The sequence below is a fragment of the Penicillium waksmanii genome (genome assembly GCF_028829765.1).
Source record: "Penicillium waksmanii strain IBT 27052 chromosome Unknown utg000002l:1.0-3326099.0:1.0-3328782.0, whole genome shotgun sequence".
Classification (NCBI taxonomy): domain Eukaryota; kingdom Fungi; phylum Ascomycota; class Eurotiomycetes; order Eurotiales; family Aspergillaceae; genus Penicillium; species Penicillium waksmanii.
This window is the reverse complement of record NW_026643249.1, coordinates 2,543,782-2,571,251: the sequence shown is the minus strand read 5'-3', so window position 1 is coordinate 2,571,251 and position 27,470 is coordinate 2,543,782. Positions and strand designations below refer to the sequence as shown.

Here is a 27,470-nt window from a genome sequence, read left to right as displayed (position 1 = left end):
TACAAAGGTCGTGGATGAGGAGAGAGGGGATGATGATTCTATTTCCTAGCCCCGAAGTGCTCTAATAAATATCACCAAGTCCCGCATAGAACCGATAGCCTTATACAAAGATAGCACAAAGCAAAAGACGAAGACGGACAATGATCGTGGAGTACAACTGGTTTTATTGGCCGAGAAAACGCATGGACATGTGCATAGCCACCCAATTGTGGTTGATCGGCACTCACAGGGGTTTCGAGAGTAATCGCCTACATTGTCATGGTGACCTCTTCTACCACCCCGCCTTCCACCATAGCTGACTCCTATTCTGAGATGGAGAACGGCATATCTCCAAAGCCTGCGCCTCCATGCAAGCCAAAAAGCCAGTAGAAAGGAACCCAGTATTTTGCGCGCTTGGCCCAGAAATCATGTTTGTCGACATCCTCGCCGACGGTGAATTTGGGTAGTTGATAAGACTGGCGGCTCCTATTAGAAAAACTGTATAGCGTCGATATGAGATCCCATCTGGTACCTTTGGGATCAAACTATGTACCTTTTTCTTCACTTGTCGATTCCTGATGAGGGATATTTTCAGAGGGCCAATTGACTGTCTGTGGCGGGCGCAGTGAAATTTTCATATGATGATAAGTATTTGAGCATGCTTATGAAGTGAGGTCTGTAGAGGTTCTGCGGATAGTCCGCAGCAGAGAGGAAATTGAAAGGTGTTCAAGTGAAAATAAAGCGATGTTGAAGATGGGGAGGGGATATATGTTAGAGCTGACTTGACGAGGTGAGTGATTGTAGGAGTGCCGGAAGGTAGCTGGTGAACGAGAAGATTATTAGTACTAGTATCCAGAGAAATACTTAGGACTTGTCTTCATTAATCTGGATCTCTGAAAGACATAGGACCGGAGGTAAGAGATCATTCTGGATGACTACTTATGGGACTGCTAAGAATGAGTAGAGATATGTCTATTTGATTTAAACTGAGACTATAGGGCTAACGTGTAATGGGATGTGGCAGAAACAGAAAAAGTGTCTCGCCCTTTTCTAGACAGACAGGGCGCTTTCTTCACTACTGCATGGAATTCTCGAGTTCGATCATGCGGTCGCGGATGTTGGTAAATCGGCCCACGATTTGGCTGCGGTCCATAGGCTTGGGGAGAAGCCGGCGAAGCGCTTGGAGGCACTGAGTGTCGTCAAGCTGGCGATCGTGGAGAAGGGCATGGATGTCCCGGAACTTTGCTTCGATCTCCTGCATCTCCTCGCGAGCTATCGCGAGGGTAGCTTGCATTTCGGCGCTAATTCCAGCGAGAGTGTCGGCAAATGCGGTGCTTTGGCGTTGCGCTTCAGCAGGTCGTCGTCTCCGGTTGGCTGGCTGGGGCTGGGGCTAGTCGGCGGGCGCGTGGTGAAAGTCGCACTGAATATCGTTCTTGGACCAACGACAATTGCCGCAGGCTGTAAGACTTTTCACACCACGTACCTCGAGGCACTTTGCTCAGGGGCCATGATCATTCTCACAGGCCTTGCATTCCAAATGTGGCTCGGTCCCAACAATCTGAATCATTGCTGATTCTTCATTGGCCAGTTTTTTCCCAATGGCTTGAATCAGGTCATCCGGAGCCGAATATTTCTTTGATCGGAGCAGTGGGCCTCGCAGCATGGTTCGATGGTGCATCTCTTCGATGGCTTTTGATTTGTATCTTTCATTCTCCATGGCAACGTTGAAAGGCAGTTGCATAGTGAGAGCGGCCATTTCCCCTGGAGCGACATCACCTTGTCCAGCTTGGGCAACATGGGCAGCGGGGATAGTCATCGAGCTGCCATAAGCCTCATTCTCAACCTCGGAAGGATTGCTTTTCGTTGGATCAGCATTGGGATGAAACTTCAAGTTGGGATGAATCAGTACTCACAACGCCGGGAGTCTAAAGGAAGTAGGGTTAGGGGCACGGTTTTCCGCCATTGTATAGGTTTGTAATTGGTGATGAGAGAAGAAAGCCAAGAAGGTGAAGGATTCCTAGGAATGAAAATGAAGAAAGCCATCGCTCCTGCCTTGCTCAGTCTGTATCGAATTCGGCGTAGTTGCCTGGAGCCAACAATAGTCTAACAACGCAATTGGAGTTCCGTTGTACCTCCCTTCCTCTTCCTCTTCCTCTTCCTCAGCTAGACGCTTTGGTGCTGGTCAAGAATAAGCAGGTGTGTATCGACTATACACAGGCTTATCGATTCTGGTGATATGCCGGATCATGATGATCTCGCCCCAAATTCGGAGACATCTATATATTTTGACCACTCTTTCCTGGCGACTATCGCAACTAGTATAGTTCCAAGCTTCTCAGAATCCAAAATTAGCATGGCCCTGCTTTGGAACAGATTAGCGTTGTTTATAGCCATGTAAGTGTCCCCAAACTTGAACTTCGCACACCCGCGTCTTACAATGTCGACAGACCGAATGACGATGCCCCCACTGGGCCTACCAATAGCGTCAAGCCTCCATCACCCCCAAGGATATTCGGCCAGAGAGGGTGTCCGGGAAGATATTCCGCAACCCATCGACGTTCTACGTACTCCCTTTGCTTCACCGACACGTTCGCTTCACCAAGTCAGCCCAGCATTGCCCAGCACGTCTTCGCCCTCCGTGAGATCAGCCACGTCTACACGTTCAGGTAGATCAACCAGGTCTATACCTAGGTACGTTCACGTGGATCCAACAGCACATTATGTTCCGGCGATTTCCCAGAATCGGTCAAAGCAGCAACGAGGTCTCTTGCCGGAGACCTTTGTTGGATATGCCGGTCTCCGCTGACGCAGGTTTGTCATGTACTGGCATTAAGGATACCCAAGTATGATATACTTCTGTCGGGTAGGAAAATATACTGAACCGTCTCTATAGGCCGAAATTTGGCAGCGGTGCAATCTCGTTGACTTGGATCTCCGATCGACAGCAAATTCTGTTTGCTTATGTCCATTCTGCCACCTGGAGTTCGATCGTTCCACCGACCCATCACTCTTTTTCATTCCAACAGATTTAACGTTCTTCATCAATTTCGGAACAAACTATCAACGCCAGCGACTCCCGGCAGGGGTCGAGGGTCCGTCTCTCCCAAGATCCCCAACGTCAGAACAATACAAGGATTCACCACTACAGTTGCTTGGTGAACATCCCATCGGCGGTTTATACCAAACAAATTTTCTTGCTCTGTATCTTCTTCTCATCCCACCTGACAAAGTTTTCCGTGCCCCCGAGATGTCACAAGTATACACTGCGCCCCGCCAATGGTACGGGGTCCTCATCGGGGCTATCCGCCGAGCGTTTGCAGCGCTGCGGAGCGCGAGAATATTCCTTATTGACTCATCTGTACGACGTCAGCTGCATGACTTGTATGATCTTTATTCCAGCCAAAGCTTCGCAAGCCTTTCTACGTCCAAGCCAGACGTCAATAGCCAAGACCAGCCAACAAACCAGAACCGATGAAGGTCAGATCATCATATGACCACTCTAGAGCAAGCAAGGATGTTCGAGGGACGTAATCAATATACAAACTGGGTCTTTGGCCCAGAGGGAACGTCAAAGAAGGCTATAGCACGATTCACCCCTCTCCTTGTTCCTGACAATTGTCGTTCGATGTATTAAGATGTTACGTGGCTTCCCTGTCTTTCGTCATATTGAGACATTTGCTTGGCTAACCTATCTTTTATCATGTTGAGATGTCGCTTGAGTCGTGCAATGCGATACCCTTTGCCCCTTTCGCACTCGAACGGCGAAACCTGTCTCTGGTTAGATCGGAATCGTTGGCACCGAAGAATACTATCGCTTTCTGATCATGCGCCGTATTCTTTGTCACTAAATACAAATCCTTCTCGTTTGCAAATTTTGCTGAGGCCTGAATGTCATCTATATTTTGGGCACCAACTGAATAACTTGAATATGGTAATATTAATAGAGTTGGTAATGAAGTAGTATTCTCTGCAAGCTACTACATCGGGGCTGCGACATCCAGCATTTCTATCATCACTGTGGTTCCTCTTGGCCATGTTGCGACCAAAGTTCATGAACCTGTCCCATTCCTTGTACCGGCTGGATCCATGGATGCGGCCGCCCATGGCCTCAACAACACCGCTGTCCGCAAAAAAAATTGGATAAGTAGAGCCAAAAGAGATAGTATCACATCTAAGCTTGATACCGGATCCCGAGTCATGTCTCTTCATATTGTTTTGTGGGTAGAGCTGCTGTAAGGCGATGTCTTTAACTCTTCCCCCAAGAAAGACACAGAGACTTGGATGTTGGTAGCTCGGGTTTGGTAGTTCCTTGACTAATGCTCTCAACCGGCCATGATCTCGTATAGAGCATCTTAGGTTGTGACAGGTGCTTATATCAAGCCAGCCAGCGCGGTCTGTTTGTCGCATCGCGGTTTTGTAGACATCATGAGCAAATTCCACCAACCCAGTATTTACAACCAGGTTTATCTTGCATTTATAGTACTTCAGGTCCATCGTGCAGTCACAGGTCTACCCCGCTTGATACAAGATGGCTGGGCCCCATGGGGGCTTCCCATTTGGAAGCTTACGCCAGAGAGATCTCACTAACCCTGCATAATTCCCCGGTTTGGGTGGGATGGAGAAGGGGCTGTCGAGCGAGACTCGTAGGTGATCATGCCTTTACTGTAGCCAGAAATGTTCTAATTGGGAAATTCCTCTATAAAATTTATGGCATAATCTAACAACCCACCACATTTGAGCAAGGGAATAAATGGCGCTCGCTATGACTACTCCACAGTGATTGTAGATGCATGTGGCACTGAAAATATTGGGCCAAGCGCGTGGATTCAGGTAGATCGAACTGGCCTGGTCACCTTTGTTAATCAGAATGGTGATGAATCAGCGTGCACTCTCGAAAATTCATTCAAGGTTGGCAGTTCGTGCACGGCATCTGACTTAAGACATGGGCCTTCCACCAGCACTTTCACCTGCACTTCCACCAGCACTTCAATCAGCATCTCAGTCACTTCGATGTTTGTGTCGATGCCGCCACCGACCACTTCGTCCTTGCCAGACCCAACATCGACTTGCACATGTCTTGGCTAGTTAACACGGCCCAGCACGCGGAATAATGTAGGAGCCACTTCTGACATATGGCCTGTTGGAAGATCGCCAGTCCTTTTGCTTGCCCGTCTTTGCAGTAACTCACCTGTAGTTCTTACCTTGTCCACTTTGCTCAATTAACTTTTCGTCACTCCCGTATCTCATGGCTTTCTATCATAGTTGGAATCTACAGACCTTTCCAGTACACCTTTGCACAGCTTGCCCTTTTGATCAAATTTCTAATACTGTTACACTTGGAGACTGCGGAATGGCCCAAAATGACTGGGGCATCGAAATCGGCCTTGCAGGCCCCTGGTTATGCCAAGATGTATGTATGGCTTGTCTTATCAGTAGCCGATCGACGTCATGCGTTTGGTGTACAAAGGTGACTAGTTCCAGCATAGAACGGGATTGGCTAACTAAATTTGAAATCGCACTTGGGTGGCTTAGGTTACCTGCAATCGTTTTGGGCAGATCCCTGCTAGCGACGCGACTACTGAGTGGGTGATTTTCGTGCTCAGGATGGAACGGCGAGTCATACTGAACTAAGTGACGACGAGTCTCATCCAATACTCGGAGCTGGTAGAATTTTATAATCGATCCACTATACTGTCACCCGCACTCCACCGGATACAAAGTACCGCGCCGTGCCGTGTTTCCGCGACCACCAAGTATCTAAGTCTGCAATCAAATATAGTTCACTTGTTTATTAGTAGCAAGCATCTGAGGACACTGTCCGAGCCAACCAGAGCCGCTGTCTTGACACTGTTGGATAATGGTGTAGCTTCCGGCGTTAGTAGAACGTCTAATCGACAATAGGGGGGCCGGACGGATTTATTACCGGCATCACATGATAGGTCGATCATGCAGGAACCCTTGCTAGCCCCTCAAAATAACGATTTCAAATACTCGATCAAGAGGACGTTTTGTGAAAACCGTATTGAAATGGTAATACAACCAAAACCAGCAATCGGCTAGTGGCACAGTTCCTCGTTCTAATATTACTCGATTGCGCTAACTCAAGCACAGTCAATTCACTTAAAGGGGAATTTCCCAGCGTCACAATTGCTGGCATACGCTATCGCTCCTCCTGGTTCCTATCCATTGTTTCTAGAACTCTGAGATATTGTTCGCCATTATACAAAACAAATCACCCGGGCTGGCCGTAGCATAGAACCGAGCCTATTAAATCACATTCTTAGTATCCGTGCTAGGCCCTCGAACACCCCCACACTCGGCCGAAGTCTGGCTTCCGCGAGAGGATCTAGGGTGAGGAGGCTCGTGCTCCTCGAACTGTGTTCTGAATTCTGTTGTCACGATGATGTCTGTATCATTCAGAATCTGACCTTTGCTGTCACTTGAAATCCTCCTATCTGGAAGTTCCACCCACTCCAACTCATCCGCTCCGGGCCTGAGCGTTTTGCGGTCTCTCTGATAGTTTGAGTGGCTAATAACATGTGACTGATTCCTACCATAAGTGGCGTAGGCACTGGGCCTCTGATCATTGTGGCGGTATGAATTTTCCTTGTTGGTGAAGCCGAGATGTTGAAGGACCCATTCCATTAAAGGTCTAATAGGCGGAACGCAGCCGACGACGATCACAATCCAAGCTTCGGTTGAAGCCCAAATGAGAAGCCGGGACAGAGCGTCTAGTGGAGGGAAATTCATGCGTTAGTACTGCAGATAGAGAGTAAAGGTCGAGATGTAGTTACGCACAAGTGACATCCTTGGTCTTGGTCAGAGTCCTTAATTCGTAGCATTTGAACGCGGAGCACACTGCAGCTCTGTTCTCCGGGATCGTTTTGGTCAGCCCTGGCAGTTTTATGTTAGGGTTCATCAAAGCAGAAGGAGCACGCACATCCATCCTAGACCCATGAGAGTAGAGAGTGCGACTTTGATTCGCCACTTCATCTGAAGACTCCAGAACAGATGGACCGGGTATGTAGCCAACGCAGCGTCGCAGAAAACGTTGAAACCTGAACGAAAATTGAGCCTCACATGTTCGGCTATTGGGAGGGGGATCAACTGACTAGCTTGAAAAAATGAATAGTTCTGGTTCACCTTGCGTCCTGGATTGCATGTCCCTGGAAGATCATCATTCCACAATTTCTCCATAGGGGAACACTGGCCAAGAATTGTTCCCATCACAGTGATGTTGATCGAAAATATCAGCAAACCAAGTATAATCAATAGCCATGGTTTGGAAAAATGCCGGCCGCGAAGCTGCATCAGAAATGCCAGGATTGCTAGCTTACCGAGCATACTTGCGGCAATAGCTAGCAGTTGAAACACCCAACCCCATTTCAATGCTTCGACTAAATTCGCTTCTGATAACTCCGCAGCGTGGTCGCCCATGCCTGCGTTGACTGACAGTTGAAGAAAGATCTGGGCGACGGCCTCGGTTGCCTGCATTCAAGAAGTGGGTTTTTAGCATGGATCCGAAAACCAACTAATTCCTTTCTTCTCCTTCATGCCGCGAGAAGAGTTGTCAATAGTCGGGTTCTGGAGGCACTCACCACCGCTAGCGTTGCGATCCAAAAATCCCATCGAAAGCGGCCGGTAAACTTCCAGCTGCTCAAAAAGCGCAGCGTCAGAAATATCAGACCGACACATGTCTCTGCCCATGTAACCACTAAAACGGCCACTGACAACCCAGCTGGCATCTTGAATAGAGGACGGTACACCTTCGGAAGCTGTCTCCAGGCTTTCTCCAAATCCACGCTCAAATAACGATGAAGTCTAAAGCAGGGGGAAAGCGAGGACAAGAGATGAGCTTCGTGTATTTGATTTTAGTGGATGCTGACTCGCATATTCTTTTTTTTCAAGTTTTTGGGTCGAGGAGCTATGTCCAGGGTTGTGTGCCATCCATCTGGGCTGGCTGGATTGATCCGGCCCTGGCTGTACATCAACTTTGTGTCCAGGAGTCTACATTGTGACCACACACCAGGAACCACGGAAGCATACGCAAATAGGACTTGCAGGCCATGCCAGTCACAAAGGCGCATTTGATTCCACGAATTGCTATGTTGAAAGGCCGGCTAACCTAGACTTTTTTTACGGGGTCTTTCGGAGCCGAAGCGGAGTGCGTCTTTTTTCCCACTGCTCCGAGAACAATGCCCCTGTTCCTTTAGTAAAACCTTCTCTGGATTGAAACAGGGATGCTGGCCAATTGTGGATTCTCACCCTTTTTGCGCTCTTTCCACAGCGCCCACGGCGAACTTGATAGACTTCCCAGACAAGAGACCAAATGCCCCCTCCTAGCTGTTCAAAAGTAGTTGACCGTGAACGCCAGCCAGCGGGCACACCCCTGAGAATCCATTGGCTAAAAATTATGCTTTTTCTGTTTTATATTATTTCAGTACTTAATCCGAAACCTTAAATTTACGCTTCTGGTATGGCTGGCAAGATTTCGGCGCAGCTATTGAACAGCGGTAGTTTGAGTTTTAAGTAGTCAATTTTCCTGAGCTGATGACGCGGCTCCACCAGGGTGCAAGGATCTACGGTGGACCAAAAATATACAAGAGAGGCGAAAAGGCAATCCTTTCAATTTTCAAGGACCCAGACTTGGCCGACGGCCACGGGAGCTTGAATTAGCGCCTAGAATAACCCCGAAGTATAGAACAGATGGCCTCAATTAGGGACTAGTCAACTAGTGTCCACCATTCAATCTGGCGAGGCTGCATCCCAATAACCCTTTACCCCACATCGGCATTCAGCCTCCGCTGTACATTGACGCGTTCCCATCTCCTGTCATCTCGCAAAATGACATGATTGGTGTCGAGCGTGCGCCTAACGGATTACTGCAGGCCGGTGGCTTCGAACAAGTTCGCACGGTGAATCCACGTTCGAATCTGCTTGCCACGGTAGTAGAAGGGGATGTAGATTAGGTAGATAGCCACATTGATAGCAGCGACTGTCATGAATACGGATAGAGCACCGCTTGCAGTGAGGAAGTCGTTAATCACCCACGTCCAGATCCAAGCGATTGCGCTTTTGAGTGCGGCGATGGTCACCATGATCTCGACCGAGAGCTGCCGTTCGCGAATAAAGTTAGCCCAAAGGATTTTTCTTCCATGTTCTAAACAACCAAGGATGGAAATCAAGAGAAAACAGAATTCTGAATATGAACACATACCCCCTGGTGGCAGTCGAGGGCGTAGTTCATTCCGAGCGTGGTGCCCATTTGGCTGCCCACTGACAGGATACCAGCACCGACGACCGGCATAGTCCAGTGCATCTGATGCTCGTAAGACAAACCAAACCACAGAGCACCGAAGAAGGTAAAGAATGCTGCGACTAAGCAGGTCGGCAGGCGCATTTCAGGCTCACGAATACCATGGTTGCGCTTCGTAAAGAAATTGGCAATCCAGTCCCCACAAGGCCCAGAGAAGTACACTCCAAACAACGAGCCAATGAAGGGGGACAAGAAAAAGAGTCCCTGAGCTTTGGAGTCAAACCCATAGGGTGCAGGTGAGAACAGTTGAGCCACGGTAGCGCCGAGAATTACGTTCCAACTCAGGGCTAGACCGTACACAAAGCATGACCACACCACGGTGGGATAAGCGAGAAGAACAAATGGGCGTAAAAAGACATGGAGCAGGTTCACGCCCGGCTCACCCTTGCTCCAGAACTGGAGTTCTTGTAACCACGTTCCCTTAGGCACCGCCTGGGGTACCTTGCTCACCGAGACACTCTTCTTCTCATTGACAGCGGTTGCACCGGGGGATTGATCGGAACCGGGCCGAGTAAACCTATTTGATAGGACCTGCGGGCGGGTTCCGATAAATTTGGTTTCTGGCATGAAGACAAAGATCGAGATGAAGTTCGCGGCAATGAATATCGTCACGATCCAAAAGGCCCAGTCCATGCCTAATGCCTGGACAATCAACCCGGAAAACATAGGGCCGAGTTCGTTGCCACCGAGCACTGCCAATCCATACATCGAGACTAGCTCTCCGCGGTTATGTAGGAAGAATATATCCGTGATGGTAGAGGGCACGATCGACTCGATTGGAGCTTCCCATGCACCTAGGAAGGCACGACCCACGATGAACACCGTGTAGTTTTGATTAGAAGCCACTGCTAGCCAGATACAACCCATGATCATCAGAAAACTCGACGCCAAATATACCGGGCGTCGACCGTATTTCACAGCGAAGGGCATCCAGACTATGTTCCACACGCCCTGGTTGATCAGTGTAGCACCGTTCGCGTAGGTCAGGACCTGCAAGGGCTTGCCGAACGTCTGAGCCAGCTGGTTCATGCCTGTATCATTTTCATGGTAAGTGCTGTGCCTTCGCATGGTTTTCGAGGGCAATATATTGATATACCTGCAGCCATGATGGGGCCAGTGATAGCCCCCATAAACGCATACCAGCAGCCATTGAAGAAGATCACGCTCTTCTTCATCGTCGTCCAGTTCAACGGGTCATTTGGGTCATTGGTCGACGGCTGGGGAACAAGCAGGACGCGCGAGTCGCCCTTAGTCCGATGCTTCAATTGAGATACGTCAACGAGGACGCCGGTGTTAGAGCCCTCATCGAAGAGGATTTCTGTTCCAGGCACAGCGCGGAAGTGCGCGGCAACGTCTTCGTACGACTCATGCGACATGAGGGGCAGTGATCGGGAATGTGTGATGGGAGATGTCGAGGATCTATGAGAAAGAAGACGGACTACTAGAAAATAAAAGGTAAAAGGTAGCGGGACAATTTGCTGGTGTTAGTGAACGGCTGTACAATTTATAATCGGAAATTAAGCCCAAACGCATTGTGAGAACAATCAAGGAAGGACAATGTCTTGGGTAGCTTCCAGAGAGACTCAGTCGTCCAGGGGCCGTCGCATCAAGGGACATGTGCGTGGCGCAAACGGTCTGGCGAAATCGCCCACAAGCGCTAAATTCTTAGGGTGCTTTAGTGCATAGTCACAAAAGCCAGCTTAGGTCTCCACTTGCAGGGCGAGACCATGAGCGGTTTCCAGGGGTGAATTACGGCAGGAATCTGGGGAGGCATTATATCCCAAGACTTACTCTCGTACCCCACGAAACCACTGTCGGTCAACAAACTTTCAATGGCACCATCAGAGGACTTTGTGTCTCATGCAGCGGCTGCCCTACCCGAGTCAGTTCCCGTCATGATCGTTGGCGGTGGACCGAGCGGCCTCTTGCAAGCATTGCTTCTCTCTCGCCTGGGAGGTAAGTTTGGCCACCTCTTTGTGTCGAGATGGAAGAAAATATGACGAAACGACATTTTCTCGTACTAACCTCCTCCTTCCCAATAGTTCGATCTTTGATCATAGAGCGTTATTTAGATCGTCTGACGGTACCCAAGGCCCACGCAATTAGTCCGCGCTCGCTAGAGATTCTACGCCAATTCAGGCTGGGCGAGGAGCATGTTCGAAAGCTGGGAACGTCACGTAAAGACGGATATTGGGTCAATTTTGTCACCAATCTCAGCGGTGATGCCGTCGGAAGGTTGCCTTATGAGCGCATGGATCCTGCCGTGCTAGATGACACACCGGAGGTAAACCAGGGCCAGTTCCATAACGAGGCAGACAATCCAGGCTGACAGCAGTGGACAGATGATCCACAATATTCCTCAACCAGCGCTTGAACAAGAGCTAACAAACTACATTTTACAAGACTCAAATATTGCCTTGTTCAAAGGTTTCAGTATTCACGGGATAGAGCAGGTATATACGGACGGCTCAGAGCCTACATTACCAGTCAAGCTAGCGGGCTAACTGTGTAACCTCTTAGATCGACAATCATGTTCTAGCTACCGTTCAGGAACGCTCAACGGGACGCCTACACTCTGTTTGGGCTCGACATCTTGTGGCATGCGATGGCCGTAAGAGCAGAGTCCGTGAAATCATGGGGATTCCTTCCGAAGGCGAGGTATCTGACGAGACTATGATGACTATCCACTTCAATGCCAATCTACGATCCGTAGTGGGTGATCGCGCGGGCATGCTATTCTGGATTATGGACCCAACCGGAGCGGGATTTATTATTGGCTATGACCTCGACGGCACGCAGGTTCACATCAGTCAAGTAGATGCGACCAAGCAGCCCATTGATTCCTGGACCGACGACTTATGTCAGGCCAAGATCCGTGCTGCTATTGGACAGGATATTCCTTTTGATATCCTTAGCGTTCGACCCTGGGTGTTCCGACGTCAGATCGCGCAGACTTTTCAAAGAGGCAATATATTTCTGTGAGTGTTTCGCTTACAAAAGGCCCGCTCGATTCTATCTCCTGACTTTCCATCTTCAGTGTCGGCGATGCCGCCCATTCATTCCCGCCAACGGGAGGACTAGGGTTGAACTGTGGTATAGCAGACGCCCATAACTTGGCCTATAAACTTGCTTTCGTTCACCATAATGTGGCTAATCCATCCATTCTCTCCACATATACGGAGGAGCGTAGAAGCGTGGCTGATATCTATTCGCGGCAAAGTGTCAAGAACGGTCAGCAGATATTCGCTCTTTTGCGCAGCGTCAACACAGCAGGGATCGACAACCCTGACCAGGCACGCCGCAACATGATGGCTGCACTGGCAAACCCGTTGCAGCGAACGAAAGTCAACGAGAGCATTGAAGGGCAGAGAGAGCACTTTGATAATGTAAGTGAATTGGGGCTATGGTGACAACGAGCAAAATTTGTTAAATACTATTAGCTTGGGCTGCATATTGGCTATGTATATGGAGCTATTAAACCACCTCCTCATGCCTCATACTACTCGCCCCAGTTCATTCCTGGGGCCCGCCTGCCACATGATTGGATCTCGTTTCCCAGTCAGCTTTCAAAGGCTAGTCAATCTGCACGGTCTTCACTGCCTTCTGCACCAATCGATGTGTCATATGTGATCGAACTGGATGAGAAACAAATTGAAGAACGTCGATGGAGTACATTAGATCTCTGTGCACCTGATGCCTTCACTCTCATTCTCAGCGCCAGAGATATCACCCTTCGTTCTGATACAGCGAAGATCCGAAAATACTGTGAACCTAAGAATCTAAGTCTGAATATCTGGAACCTCGGTTTAGATTTTGGGGTAATAAGGCAGAACTGTTTTTCGATGAAGTTAAATGAGACCGGCGGAATTCTCGTTCGGCCCGATCAACATATCATGATGATGATTGATGCCACCACGACAGGGAAGAAAGTGATTTCGACAATTGACAGTCATCTTGGAGAACAATAGAGAGATTCGGAAGTTATTATACAATGGATACGACATTATTCTCTCTTTTTAATAGGTTTCAATGGTTTGTGTACTTCCAATTCGGGTTAATAAACCGATCAGCCGTTAGACACGTCTCGACGTAAAGGTGGAGTATCCGCTCTGAATGTTGAATATGTCAGCTTTATTGGGGATCTTGTCGGGGAGCTTGTTCGTCATGAAATTTCCCAGGACAGCATACTTGTCCTCTCATACTACAATGACGAGCGTGCGGTGCTACAAAACTTGTTCGAAAGTCTAGGCTATGGAGCAGTTCGCGTAAGGAGTGTGGATTCGGCCCAAGGGTCAGAAAGTTCGATTGTGATCCTATCTACAACTCGACCTAGCGGTAATCTTGGACTAGGATTCTTTACAGACCTTCGCAGGGCCTGTGTGGCCCTGAGCCGAGCCCGGGACTCCTTGATCGTTGTTGGACATTCAGAAATGGCCAAGCAACCTTACGGAGCTCCACAGAGCCGAGGCTTCAAGATATGGGAAGACCTGGTGCAGTATCATACTGCGAAGGGAACCCTACGCACTGTCTGGAAAGATGGCGAATGGGATGATCTTCTCAGGAAGAAATTGAATATCTCCGTGACCAATCCTGACTACGTGAGATTTTCCCGATAGACTGATCGATGCATTCCTCTTCGACATTCAATCCTGCTATCAGATTCTGGTACTGGCAAGCTCGAATTGGGGCCAGCATCCATGCCCGTTGGTCCCCCCCCCCCCCTGCTCTCATGTACCCTGCTTGTCGCTGCTCTCCCGCTGCTCTCTACAATGATCGCCCTTTCGACCTTTCGACACCTTCTCCCTTTTCTGTCCCTCGCCCCCTATATGGATGCCGACCTTGTCCTCCATAACGATTTTCGGCCGTTGTCCCTTTTACCCACATCTCCTCCATTACCACACACACACTCTTTTCAACTCTCCCACCCACCTCGGTATTCACCTCAAGCGTAACATATATCTCTCGTCTGGGATATATCGCTTGGGGTAGACAAGAGCGATTTTCGAGTCGCTCGCAGTTACTCTTTGACCTCTTCTGCTTTTAATTCTCTGTGTTTTTCCTGCCCTGTATTTCCTTTCCTCTTTTTTTATCTCTGTCAGCCCTGGAGTGCTTTTCATTTCTTCTGATTTATGTTACCAGTGAATGCATTACATCACCTCCTCTACGTTTTGTGCCCCGGTTTTATGCCTTCCAGCATCTTCCCTCCTGCAGTCTCGATGCGTTGTTTTAATCTGGTTCCTTCAAAAAGTCGCTAGGCTCCTCCACAATTCAAATACATCCTAAAGAAATTCCTTGTGCGTCAATCATAAAATGGCAGTGCTATACCATTTCCATGAGATCAGGTTACCAGACTATCCTGCGCCAAGAATAATAGCGGTATACCATATATACTACACCAAAGCGACATCACGGCTTCACCAAGTGTGCAGTAGGGCTATAAAAAAGCCCCCGACCGTATAATTACCAGGTGCATTATCGCGCTCCATAAGCGCAGGGTGGTCAGTAGGGTACCCTCCAAGCTAGTTGTATATCGGGGTATTTTACCTGACCTATTGTAATGGCAGACTAGTAGCTACCTGAGATGGAATAGATTGGTAACCCCAATCTATTTTAGGTTGCAACTAGTCCACCATTAGGAAGAGGGAGACCGGGACTGTCAACAAGGGCTTGGAAATTTTTGCGGCGCCATTGTAAGAAACCTACCTCCGTATACAACTAAAAGTGGGAGAAGTAAACAAGTTCGCAACGTTCTCATGGCAGGTACGGATGGCAGGTACGATAGTGAATATGGGAGTCGATGACGTCCTTAGCTCATCACTTACGCGAAGTTGAACAGATTGGAGATGACTAGTAAGGTAGCAACATCCAAGCTTGTTTTTGTTTTGTTTTCTCCCATATCCCTCTCCCCTCATCTCTCCCTCTCACCCACTACGGGCCGCTATCACACAACCCTCCACAGCACAATAAGTTTTCCCGATCGAGCCAGAACAGCAGAAACCGACGTCGCCCTCGATGGACTCGAAGCGAAAGAGATCGGAATCCCCAGGCCAAGTCTCAGCGTCACTACCACCAATGACTCGACGGCGTAAGAAGGCTATAGATGCTCTTGCGGAGAATTCCCCTATGGCAATACCATTCCCCCCCGCCGCCGCCGCTGCAGCATGCCATTACCAACCTCTCCGAAGACACTCAACGTTCAGAACATCAGATAAAAGTCGACTCGGCCAACGCAACTTCTCGAATCGATGCATACGAATCTGCGAATCGAGGTGTCCATGAGAACCTGGTGAAAGTTGCCCTCCGTGTCTTCATCACGTGGCTCCCACCAGAGGGTAGTGCCAACATCGTCAACAGAATTAATGACGCAAGTTTGAAACGTGGTGACCAGGGTATTTACGAAGAGTTTGCCAACCTTTATACTGGCCTACGGGCTCGTAGTAAGTCAATTCGACCGTCCTGGCTGATCTCATCCATTAACCTCTTTGTTTTGAGTAGTGCATGCTCAGTCTAAGCCACCCACGATCACCGAATCACACAACGAGCGATCCATGCACAACGTGAATTCTATCTCGAGCCAGCTCGATGAGCCTGGTCGCCGCCAAATTAACTTCCGTAACGGACTACTCAACCGCGACCACCATCGCTGTGTTGTTACGGGAGACATGGATGTGATGGAACGAGAGCGACGAGGCGATCCACCGGAGATCGAGCTATTTGGCAAGGTTGAAGGAGCCCACATCATCCCCTTCTCGTACGGTACCTGGAAAGGACAACTGTCAGCCTCTACGTATGAGATCTCCAAGGCGTGGGAGGTTTTACTTCGCTGCTTCCCGGCAATCCAACAGGCTGGGTTTGGCCCCAACGACATCAACCACCTTTCCAACGGGATGGTTCTCCGCTCATGGTTGCACACTGCATTTAGAGAATTCAGTTTTGCTTTTAAGGCAACGGAGAATCGGCACGTCTACGAAATCGACATACTTGGTAAATTTGACAAACGCGAGCTGCCATACTTCCCGGCAAAGGTCGACTTCCGAGGCTGCGAGGGTCCGGTCGAGGATTACCCAAAGCCCGAGCTGCTAGAATGTCACTGGCGCCTGGGGAAGATCCTCCACGCATCAGGTATGGCAGAGGCGTTCGAGAAAGACTTTCGCGAGTGGGATGAGTTGAAAGGTCTGCACCGGTTGAGGCCTGATGGCCAAACCGACATCGGGGATGTGCTCTCCCACCATCCGGACCTGTGGGCGTATGTCTGTGCGCAGGAAGCCTAGGTTAGATAGTAGTTTTACAATAAACTGAAATCAGTCGTATGATTTTATCCTCTCCGTAAAACATGAATTATATATTGCAGTACACATGGGACATGGCACTCTCCGGAGGTCACCAACGAGGTGCTTCTTTACAATGCGAGTACTTTCCCTTTGATGGGGATTGCCATCTTCGTTATCCATTTGGGTGTTTCGGTGTCAAGTTGCTGGGATGCACACACCGATGCACGTATTAGTAATCGATGTAGATATTAGTTCTAGCTCCCACGCACACCGAGGAATACGAATCATCTTCGCCCGGGCGTTCTCATCGCCCATACTACACTATTGTCGAAAATATGCATGGAGGAATACATTCTACCTGATCAAAATGCTAGTCCTCTGTCCTGTGCGACGGATATGGCTGTTATGGTGTTTTGCTCGGGTTTCGAGCGGACACGTCAAAGTTGGGAAAATCTGCTAATATCTAATGGTCTACGAGCAATAAAGTACTGGACACGCCAGGGGGAAGGCCTTGGAATTATCGAGGCCGAACTCGCTGAGTAAAATTATCAGCTGATGCTATAATTTATGTGCAATTCACTAGACCTTAGAATCTTTTTTTTCCGAATAAATAATCTGGCTTCGCTGTTCACGCCTGCAAAACTTGGGATTCCCATTTTTTTTATAGATAACGGCGCCCCACAACCCGCAATTTCCGTCGGGCCGTCGGGGCGAGACATGCCCCCTGGAATTCGATTCGTTGTCTGCGGCGCCATAGCGGTAATCGACCAAGTCTTCCTGTCAGGATGACAGCATCCCAAAATTACTAATGCTCTAACATCCCTCAGTGAAGCTCTCATGCCCAGGTGCCTTCATAAATTTTTTGATCCTAATATCCCAGGGTAGTAAGTACTAGTATGAGACTGGGTAGGATACTGGGTAGGATGCCAAGTAACTACTAATAGTACTAGCCAGCCGTCGGAGCTTCCAGTTAGGAAATAGCGACCTTCAAGTTCCAAGGTTTAGTCTATTGAGAAAGTGTGAAATGTGGGTTATGTAGCCTACTACCTTCTTCCATAAACACCTACTGCCTAGACTGACTAAAGATACAATACTGTCAATTGAAGATCTCAAGTTCCTATTCTGAAAAGAAAGAAAAAGAGGAAGAAGCAGAAGGAGAAGAAAATCTCTCATCGCCAGGTGGCCGTAACAGTCGCTGTTGCTCCAGTGCATCCGTTGGACACAGTATAGCTTCTGTTGGGATCACTCTCCCAAGTAAAACTACCATCTGTTCCCTTCTTGATGAATTTGTACTCAAAGCTTGTGCCGACAGGAAGATTGACAGTTGCCGTCCATAGTGGGTTGGATGTTGTATACGAGCTCGCCGACAAGGCAATGGCCGATGACGTATCCCAGGAGCCCAGCTGACTGATAGATCCAGCAAGGTAGATGTTTTGTCCATAGGTTGTTGTTACAAGTTCATTGAAAACCACTGCAATACTTGTTGCCGCTGCACACGTGGTCGTAGTGGTGGCACTAGTAGTAGTGGTCTTGCTGGTAGTGCTGCTTGTTGTTGATGATGATGAGGATGAAGACTCCGAACCAGACCCCCCGATCGCAATATCCGCACAATGGAGATACACCTGCGCCGTTTGGAACGAATTCCATCGGAAGCGCAGCAAGGTATGATCGGATTCGTAGTTCGGGATCTTAATCTTCTTCGTAACTGTATAACCACCCGCGATCGTAGTCTCGCAAGACCCAAGCGCAGCCCCATCAACACCTTGGCACGCGCGATTACTCGATGCTGAGAATGCATTGCAAGTAAACCAGTCATTGCGATAACATGCTTCGCCAGAAGAACAATCTGGGTTATATCCGCAAGTTTGACCGGTCACATCTGTACACTTGAGCTCCCCGTCCAAAAAGCAATCTTCAGCGGCTTGTTTCTCTTCTGTCGTGGGAAGGTATCCGGGTGTCAGGAAGAGATCGACGAGAGTTTGATTTTGACAGATTCCGTAAGTGAACATTCCACCGTGGTCACCATTGTTATCGACACACCACTGGACTTCAACAGTGTCACCTGCGGTATAAGTTGCGACCACTTCGTTACCCCAGTAGTCACCGGGTTGGTTGTAGTCGACACCGACTCGGGCGTTGTACCCGCATGGTCCACTTCGTCCCACTTGGGCTTCTTCCAGGTCGGGCCAGGCGGTTACGGGCTCGAGAATGGAACATTCGGGGCAGGTATCGATCCCAGCCTAGCCAGTGTTAATTGGAGCGCATAAAGTTGAGATGCTTTCTCGGCGGGACATGGTAGAATATGTACCTCGAAGCCAAGACGGGTCCGGCTAGATGGGATCGTGAGATATCCATGGGCATCCACCCAAGTCACGAGACTGGCAAAAGAAATGAAAGTTTGTAGCTTCATAATCTCTACTAGATGTCAATGTCGGCTCAGACCAGCAATTAGTAGTATTTAATTATTTGATAACTTGAATCTCTGCGGCAATATATCATCAAAGGATGCATTTTCATTATATACCGAACTTGATCAGTATGGCAGCTGAGTATACTATTCCTGAAGAAAAACGGAATCATATCCAACTTGCCTTCCAAGACCTTGGCATTTCTTGGTTACGGGGTAGACATCAACCGATTCGCTTTTGGGGGGGGTTGTTTGCCGACAAATTTCCGGTAGGGCACTCCTGATCCCGCCCTACATTCACATGAAGGTCACGCTTCAAACATTGATAGGCTTTAAAATCGTGCCGACTCTTGTGACGAAACGCCTCAAAATAATTGCCGGTAAGAGATGAAGCAATAACAAGGATTTATTCATAAACGAGGTCTTGGCGAACCCGATGAATCGCCGCCACTCCGCTTCCCCGCTTAGTTATCTGATCCTCCGGTCTCCGGGGTAATTCTGATTCGAAGTACAGGTCACAGACTTTGCATAGTAGCCTGAGATATACATTAACCTTTCTTGAAACTTTATTAAGTTGAATTCACTCCTCGACGGCAGATCCAAGAGCTAAACAAAGTCAACTTGGGTTTCTTCAACGTAATGAGACCAGCCCCTATCGTCCGGACTGTAAAGAGGATTGGCCGGCATTGCTAGTACTAGGACGCGTGAACTCAAATAATGATGATCCATCCCACCGCTCCGGTGAAACATTGGAGCCGATGATTTATCTCCTCGTGACTTACAGGGGATGTAATATGATGGCGATTCACTGATCCAGATATCTCTATAATATGGGACCTGCCTATATGCCCTTTGTATTATGCAGACCACTAACACACATTACCCTGGTCCCAATTGGTATAAGAGTGAAGGGTACGAAGGAAAGAAGGGTAATGCAAAGTGGTCGATTAACAATGTGGATATGAGTGCGATCGTAGCACTTCCAGTAGGGGAAGATGACAAACGGGCTGCAATGGCCAGGTAGGATGGTCCCCGGCCTTCGTTCCGACTCAATTTGGGATAAATATGGGCGTGAAGAAATTGGAATGAGCTCCTTCACCGGCTACACCAATTTATTCCGTCTCAATCATCGATCCGCATTATCAAGTACATACGACCATAGGGTGTGGAGAACAGGGCTTCCCGTCCGCTCAGCCGTACTTAAGCCACACGCCGGCAGGTTAGTAGTATGGTGGGTGACCACATGCGAATCCCTGCTGTTGTATGTTTTTGCTTTTAGATTTTTTGGATTGGTTGAGTTTACTGCCCTGTCGCACTACCACTTCAGCCCCTTTACCTGAACACCTGAATGCCCCGAACACTCAAATTGATGGCTTTATTTGTTGTCAGCAAAGATATTACTTTGGTTGAGGTCTATGAGGTTGAAAAGAAAAGGCCCCTGGAAAAGCTCCCGGTCAAAGAGACAAGGCCAGATGCTTCTCATGGCCATTAGCGCAGATGTTTGGTAGAGTCCGTCTTCAAGTGTTGCCTTGCTAAGAGGAATAGTCAACGGTAACAACGTGGCTCCTCAATAACGACATGCCCTAGCAATTGGCCTGCAACAAGCGATAGGTAACTGCGCGGGAATTGTTGCAGGACAGGTGTACTGAAAATCTCCTTATGTTCTTGGGAATTCTTTCTCATTGGGCTCATTGGTAGTGTCCCAGATTGTTGATTTGGTGCATGGGCTTCACTTACGCCGACAGAACAAATCGAAAGAGCAGATTGAGAGCGGAGAGAAGGAAGATACCCGGTGTATTCACACCAGAGTACTACTAGGCTATTTTATTTAAATTAGTAGCAATAAAAGTCTTAGCCTTATAGGATATTGACTTACTTATATTGTACCCATAAACTTGGGATAATAAATCGTGATACGATAGCTAATTCTGTCTCATTATTTATCATTATATTGAGATAATTAATAAAATGTGTAGATTCAACATGAATAGCTGAGATACATGCATGTGCCGGACCTAGTTTGCAATTAACTGAATTGTCTTGCACTCTTTTCTGTAAAGTCCGTAATGGTCCATGAGCTCACGGTCCATTTTCGGTCCGAATCTTGACTGAGGGCTCCACATCGACTGGACGTTCCCATCCTTGGTGATGATTTCGCGAGTCGCAATAATAATTGTTCCTAGGGGAGTTTTGCAAGCAGTTGGATAGTAAATAGGCTTGGTGACGGCCTTCAAAGCGTTATCATACACCAGGGGTATGCCATATGTCTTCCTAGATTGGGATGTTTCCAACTCTTTCATCGCCCTGGTTTTTGTGAAATGTTAGCCCGGTTCTCTCCTATGCTAGTTAGGCGGATGTATTGAATGACTTACGTGGCTTTATACCCCACAGGAACACTCTTTGGATCTGACACCATCAGATCGGCCAGCATTGGAGCGTGCTGGCCGAGCAAATCACTCTTGTCGTAAGACTTCAGAAGCTTGTATGACAGAACTCGCCCAAAAACATCAAGTGTCAGTGGCTTTGCTTCGGTGTCAAGAGTGCCCCATGGTGCACTGACATCATATCCTTTGTCCTTGCCAACAAGGTAGAGACCGCCGTTGGTTCCAGTAACCATTATACTTCCACTATCAGCGGCCATAACGATCTTGAAACCTTGAGCGCCTTCAACTTTTTTAAAGTTTCGAGTGGCATCGGCAATGTAAGGCTTTCCTGCTCCAGAGTCGCCGCTCTCGTCGGTAACCTTCTTGATAAGCCCCTTTGCTGGTTTTTCAGCTCCAGGATTGAATCCGTCCGCGCTACAAAAAATTAGTGTTTGAATCTCTGGTGTAATATGAACGAGATAGCTTACTTGACACAGCCAAGGTCCTTTTCAAAAATCGGGATATTTGCGATCTCGTATTCGAAAACGTCGAAGCCTGCAACGTGGATGCGATTCTTCGCACCAACCTTCAACTGAACACCATTCTTACAAGTGCTCTCTTCGCGGGTCTGGAGGTCCATACTTTCCTCACGTGCTTGGAGTTCCAAACTTGCAGTTGCCTTAACATAGACGGACGGAGTGTTGACCAGCCCAACGGTTTTCTTGAACTTCCCATCAAGAACAGTGAGTCCAACTTCAAGCGCCACAGGCAATCCAATATCACCAGTAAGGGAAAATTCACCCTTTGCACGAAATACGGGATCGAATTTTGGCTCAAATCCTTTGACTTCATTTTTACCTTTCAAGCTGGCAATGGCGTGTCCTGCTCCAATGGACACAATACCTCCAACCAGTATTTCCACCTTACCTGCAGCCTCAAGGCCGACCGCTACCCCGAAGGTCACCTGAGGGCCAAGATTGAGGATGCCCGGAATGGATAAGCCACCGAAGGGAATGCTTTTTAGATCCTTTGTCTTCTTTGACTTGATAGTCTTCGATTTCCCCTTGGATCCGCTCACTGAGGCGTCTGCGCTTATACCAAACTGAGCATCCAGGGTCAAAGGATCATTGTTGATAAATGAGATACTTCCTTCGGTGATACCGTTTTTGATGCTGAATGCTAAGCGGCCATCTATGTCGATGTTGACATGAACACCACATTTCGCGCACTGTACTGTCCAGTGGAACTCATTTGGATTGTAGTAGTTGTCAGAGCTGGCGAGCTTAAATCCATCTTTGATGCCGAATATTTCTGGTGGCCGGTCTCCAATGTTGCTCCTGAGGTATTCATGGATCTTGATGTCGTTGTGATAGGTGTGATCAAATGGGACACCGAAAGGCACTAGCACCAGCTTTGCAGTGATGACTGCGATCTCAATAAGCGCGTCGCCAACCTTTTTAATGAAGGTGAATGAATCCCTGAAAAAATTTCCAATTCGCTTTTAACAAAGTAAAATAGGACAATTAGCCTGCGTTTTGAAATATCTCTTCGGAAAATAAGTCTCTTACCCGACCTAGGTCTCTGAGTCCATTCCAAATATCAGAAAAAATATCTCGTCGAGAAAGTTCGTTTGAAGAGCGTTTTGAGATCTCGGTCGTAGTTCTCTTGGTTCTCTCAGTACGAAGACGCGTGGTTGACCGTCGAGTCATGTTTGTAGGTGGCTCGGGGACCTCAAGATCTTCCATATCCACAAAGTTCATGGGGTCAATCTTCTCACCCATATGTGTCGTATCTATATCAGAGCTGTTGAAAAAGTTCTTCAATGCCCAGGGGTTTAACGCGACATCCATAGTGACATTGCTAGCATATTTATCTGACACATTGCGCGCTGCTGGGGAATCGGGTCTGCCTCCATTGAAAGAGTCGGCTGGCTTGGTGACACGAACATGGCCCTTGGTAGGGGATCTCTTTCTCTGTTGTGGGTCTTTGTATGTACCCCAGGTCATGACACCCGAGTCCAGTGCATCTGATTCCTGGATAGGAGTAACCGACACCACAATGCACATGCCCGCTAGATTGATGGAGGGCTGAGTCGCATGGAAAAAGCTACGCTTTCCCGAGCTCTCATCTCCACAGCCTTTATGGTAAGTTGCCACGTTGATTCCACCTTGAGTCAACCAAGAGGCCTCAACTGTCGCCATAGCAAGGGGATTGTTGAAGCAGATGTGCATGTCATTGTCATCACAGGTAACGCTACTGACGTAATCGGACTGATCTAAAACAACCGTATGCCGGACAAATTTCGCCTCGAGGGAAGCGTGTTTTGCGCCATGAAGAGCGGCTATGAAGCTTTAATTAACATAAGGACCTCGTATTATTGGAACGCATTAGACTTACGACGATGGCCCTCTTGGCTGTAATGTAGGATCTTCTCCAGGCCTGCAGAGAGATGCTCCAAGTCAAGCAAATTGTGGCTGGGGCTCAACCCAGGATGCAATGCTATATCATCGCCACCAAAGGAAGGAGTGACTTGTAGCAGACCGTCCAACGCCTTGTGAAGACCAATGGCAGATGTAGTGGCCGCTATGCCGAAGACGGCGAAGATGCCTTTGAGGCGCATGGCTATGACAAATGAGTGACTTAATAAATGAATGAATGAATGAAAGGTAGGAAAATGAATGACAATGAATGTTTGACAAAGAAGATCGAGCCTACTCATTGAATACTATGGCATTTATAGTCCATTTTTTGTTTCTTACCCCTCTTCGGATGTTTTGATCTTCAATGTGATTCGGAGTGGAGTATAGATCGGCTCGGGACTATCACCAATAGCACCCGCCGATCATCTGCAGGAACACGATAGATCGACCAACCCCCCCCCCCCCGATTTATTTCCCTTTTCCCGCTTGCCCCTCATTTATACTTTTAAGATTAGATGTAGACCCTGACATGGGACGTTGATTTTTTTTTATTAAAGTTCAGGATATAGTTCCATTTATTTAGTAGTGCCGTCGGCGCCACTTAAGGTTCAGCGGCGCCACATGTTCATTGACAAATACTTGCCCTGCCTAGTAACTAAATAGGGCTATCCCATACGGAGTTCTAATAGCGACCTGAAGAAAGCCTAGATAAACTCTTAATATGAAGTCCAGGATTCATCAACAACGATCGACCCTCCAGCTGAACCGTGATGCCCGATCGGTTGCCGAGGTATGTAATAGTACCTGCACACTATATCCACTATCTATTGGGCATGCATTTTGGGTCCTTGACACGCGACCCACATATTTGCCATTGGTAAAGTATTACACGGTGGAACAGTAAAGAAGCTATAAAACACACAGAGAAAAAGGGATTTCCGTGGTGGGCGTACTGACAGTACAGAGATGCTAGGCCCAAGGAGATAAAAGTGTTGTACGGGTCTTCACCTGTCAAGGACGAAAGCGCATGTCCACATGAAACCCCTTCGCCTAAGAAGAATGATGTCCTCGCTAATTGCCGACGATTCTTTTCCTCATTTAGCCTCTCCTCTATGTTCGGGGGCGATGGTCTTTTTGGTGTCGGCTATTATAATGCCCGCTCGATTTCATGTGCTTACACACGATGTACCCTAGGGGAGTGGATAACGGAATGGCCTAGACATATCCTAGATATTAGGACAAATTGAATTTGCTACCCTCAGTTTATTTATACGTAGGTTAGTAAAGATTAACGATAGTGTTGCCAGTCACGTCCCCTGTGATCCCCAAAATATAGAGCACTATGCTAAGAAAGGAGTTCAAACAGCATCTTAGGAGCTGTTAAGGTAGGCCTTTATCTCCTAGCTCCCTCGTAGTGCCCTGCTAACCTACTAACTAGTCATTCTCTTCCAAGGTGTACTGTTCGTTTTCCCTTGGATACTACTACTCCCAGTTCCCTCGTTCAATTAGGTCCTTGTGTATTACGATCCTAATCATCCTTTCAAGCGCTTATATTTTCCCCACCTAGATCAAAGAAAATCGGCAAACTTTGTCAGTTAGTGTCAAATCATGACAGAGCAAGCTGAGGCTCAATTCAATTCAATACAATTCAAGGTTCCATAACCTAATTCAGCCACACATTCGAACGTAATAGCTATGTAGGTGTTCCCTCCATCGGGAACCAGAACTATCCTAACGCCACGCCATGGTGACAAAAGACAAAGGAGATACGGCGTATTGCCATAGAAAAACAAGTAACAACTCCCACAAAACAGTAACGAAACTCCCACAATGATTGTAATCGGCTACTGCCAGCCTACAGCGCCCCCTGCAGCCACTACCACCTCCGCAGGTTCATTCTCCCTATCCTCGCCCTATTAGTCACAACCTCAGTTATATCCTGGTTCCTCCTATTGCTGTTCCTTTGTTTAATATTATTCCTTGATTGCCGACCTCTTATAGCTATTGATTATATACAGTCATATCCTTTACATACCTTTAAATTATCTTATGGCTAAGAACTGCACTTTGGAGCAATTTCCCTTTTGGGAATTTCGGTCTACGCTAGTCCGCATTCAAAATTTCGGACCATGACACCCCCGCCTGGACCCAAACCTTCAAACAACCACAACAATCTGAATAAATTAGATAAAAGTAAACCGACTTTACAAATATATCACCAAGCCTAGGGAATATAGGAAAAGATAGAATTGAAGTTAAAAAGCCTCACATACCCTCCTCCACCGTGATAAGCAATATCCGCGCTCCAGCTTTAATCCACCACAATAGGCCTCCCTTAGCCACTAATGAATCTTGTTAACCGCTGCTACTGCTTCCAGGGAAGCCACCATCCTCGCAACTAGGCGAATACGAAGGCGGTGCAAGCTGATGAGGCTCGACAATATAGACCAGATTCGGTTTCCCCGTGATATACCCCCAGCCACTATTTTGCCCTAGCGACGGGCATGCGTCAAGAGTCTCTTCCAGGGACTTGCCCATCGTGGCGCGATTCACGCTTTGCGTCTTGACGCTGCAGCTGGCCTTCTGCTGGTTGCGGACGGTGAGCTTGCATATTTGGTGACTGGTGAAGAAGTCTTTGCTCTGCTCGGGCGCGAAGGTGATTGTCGTGTGCGAGCGCTCCATAGTGGTGAGCAGCAACTGGCAGTCGTTCTCGTACGCTTCCTGCTGCGCGCGACGGGAATTGTAATTTTTACTGTGAATGTCGTTGTCCCAGCATTCCTCGTGCTGGCGCTTCATCAACGACGAGCGTACGCTAGGGACGAAGCGCGTCGGGTCGCTCGGCGGGCTGTCAACCATGATTATGTCGAGGTGTGGCTCGAGGGCCTCGGTTGTGGTTGGGACGGTAGTTGTTGGCGTCGCGATGGTGAGGGCTGCGAGTGCGATGACATTGCCAAGGAAGATGTCGAGGGCGACCATTATGGCAATGTAAAGTGCTTAGCGGCTTAAGGCGTTTTGGAGGAGGAATTCACTGACGGACCCGATTGCTGTTATCGATACTCCGGGAGGGTGTCAGGATATCTTGGAAAGCACTTGATAAGCCAATATATACCTTGAATCTGTCTCGTGTTTAAATAGCGCTCCACAGAAGTCTATCCCGTACTCCTTAAAATAGAGCTATTCAGATACGGTTAAGAACAGAGGTGAATAGCCTGTCTTTGCTGAACTATAATGATTTTATCTACTCGGGGCCCTTTTCCCCATTTATATCTCATAAGTCTAGCTTTTATGAGCGAGGAAATGTACTATCTATAAAGGCGTGACTCTAATCTCCTTCGTGTTGCTGCCTAAATTATTTTATTTGTGCCGGAATCTTGTATAAAATATCTCTGCTAGCAGACCCTAAAGTTCAATTGGTAATGATCGGCGAATTTCAGCCACTTCTATTGTTTACGAGAAGGTTAAGAACCAATCAATGGTAATTGATTCACTCTGTACGCGAAGTTATGAGTCCTAGCTGAGTCATATATTGAGAAAAAGCCTAGTATCGAGCTGTATACCGTAATAGCTCTAGTACAAGGGGCCTGAGCCAAAATAGCAATATGCGGGAATTTGCTACGAGATAAAGATGAAATCAATTGACCGATCAAAAGCTAGCTAACACGGAAGGATTATACAGAGGATAAGAAAAGTCAACTGACAGTACTATATGTTACA

At 47.9% G+C, this 27,470-nt stretch overlaps 10 protein-coding genes across 10 annotated transcripts; 3 read left to right on the top strand and 7 right to left on the bottom strand.

Annotated features, from left to right (window-relative positions):
- Positions 1-1,054: 1,054 nt before the first annotated feature.
- On the bottom strand, positions 1,055-1,795 carry N7481_002649 (uncharacterized protein; the record flags this gene model as incomplete). Its single annotated transcript, XM_057261868.1, has 2 exons — positions 1,055-1,326; positions 1,501-1,795. 2 exons carry the CDS (start codon positions 1,793-1,795, stop codon positions 1,055-1,057), a joined length of 567 nt encoding a protein of 188 aa, XP_057126800.1.
- A 4,451-nt stretch (positions 1,796-6,246) lies between these two features.
- N7481_002648 (uncharacterized protein) lies at positions 6,247-7,724 on the bottom strand (the record flags this gene model as incomplete). Its single annotated transcript, XM_057261867.1, has 5 exons — positions 6,247-6,710; positions 6,778-6,845; positions 6,920-7,037; positions 7,092-7,467; positions 7,578-7,724. The coding sequence occupies 5 exons, from the start codon at positions 7,722-7,724 to the stop codon at positions 6,247-6,249; spliced, it is 1,173 nt and encodes a 390-aa protein (XP_057126799.1).
- A 1,134-nt stretch (positions 7,725-8,858) lies between these two features.
- Positions 8,859-10,671, bottom strand: N7481_002647 (uncharacterized protein; the record flags this gene model as incomplete). Its single annotated transcript, XM_057261866.1, has 3 exons — positions 8,859-9,092; positions 9,197-10,326; positions 10,392-10,671. 3 exons carry the CDS (start codon positions 10,669-10,671, stop codon positions 8,859-8,861), a joined length of 1,644 nt encoding a protein of 547 aa, XP_057126798.1.
- A 456-nt stretch (positions 10,672-11,127) lies between these two features.
- Positions 11,128-13,263, top strand: N7481_002646 (uncharacterized protein; the record flags this gene model as incomplete). The annotated part of the gene is made up of 6 exons (XM_057261865.1): positions 11,128-11,251; positions 11,338-11,579; positions 11,638-11,748; positions 11,816-12,273; positions 12,333-12,681; positions 12,736-13,263. The coding sequence occupies 6 exons, from the start codon at positions 11,128-11,130 to the stop codon at positions 13,261-13,263; spliced, it is 1,812 nt and encodes a 603-aa protein (XP_057126797.1).
- A 462-nt stretch (positions 13,264-13,725) lies between these two features.
- On the top strand, positions 13,726-13,911 carry N7481_002645 (uncharacterized protein; the record flags this gene model as incomplete). The annotated part of the gene is made up of 1 exon (XM_057261864.1): positions 13,726-13,911. The coding sequence occupies one exon, from the start codon at positions 13,726-13,728 to the stop codon at positions 13,909-13,911; it is 186 nt and encodes a 61-aa protein (XP_057126796.1).
- A 1,484-nt stretch (positions 13,912-15,395) lies between these two features.
- Positions 15,396-16,566, top strand: N7481_002644 (HNH endonuclease signature motif containing protein; the record flags this gene model as incomplete). Its single annotated transcript, XM_057261863.1, has 2 exons — positions 15,396-15,732; positions 15,791-16,566. 2 exons carry the CDS (start codon positions 15,396-15,398, stop codon positions 16,564-16,566), a joined length of 1,113 nt encoding a protein of 370 aa, XP_057126795.1.
- A 1,169-nt stretch (positions 16,567-17,735) lies between these two features.
- Positions 17,736-18,976, bottom strand: N7481_002643 (uncharacterized protein; the record flags this gene model as incomplete). Its single annotated transcript, XM_057261862.1, has 2 exons — positions 17,736-18,806; positions 18,875-18,976. 2 exons carry the CDS (start codon positions 18,974-18,976, stop codon positions 17,736-17,738), a joined length of 1,173 nt encoding a protein of 390 aa, XP_057126794.1.
- Positions 18,977-20,988: 2,012 nt separating this feature from the next.
- On the bottom strand, positions 20,989-23,567 carry N7481_002642 (uncharacterized protein; the record flags this gene model as incomplete). Its single annotated transcript, XM_057261861.1, has 4 exons — positions 20,989-21,277; positions 21,346-21,771; positions 21,825-22,789; positions 22,905-23,567. The coding sequence occupies 4 exons, from the start codon at positions 23,565-23,567 to the stop codon at positions 20,989-20,991; spliced, it is 2,343 nt and encodes a 780-aa protein (XP_057126793.1).
- Positions 23,568-23,710: 143 nt separating this feature from the next.
- N7481_002641 (uncharacterized protein) lies at positions 23,711-23,956 on the bottom strand (the record flags this gene model as incomplete). The annotated part of the gene is made up of 1 exon (XM_057261860.1): positions 23,711-23,956. One exon carries the CDS (start codon positions 23,954-23,956, stop codon positions 23,711-23,713), a length of 246 nt encoding a protein of 81 aa, XP_057126792.1.
- Positions 23,957-26,111: 2,155 nt separating this feature from the next.
- N7481_002640 (uncharacterized protein) lies at positions 26,112-26,732 on the bottom strand (the record flags this gene model as incomplete). Its single annotated transcript, XM_057261859.1, has 1 exon — positions 26,112-26,732. One exon carries the CDS (start codon positions 26,730-26,732, stop codon positions 26,112-26,114), a length of 621 nt encoding a protein of 206 aa, XP_057126791.1.
- Between the last annotated feature and the right edge of the window lie 738 nt (positions 26,733-27,470).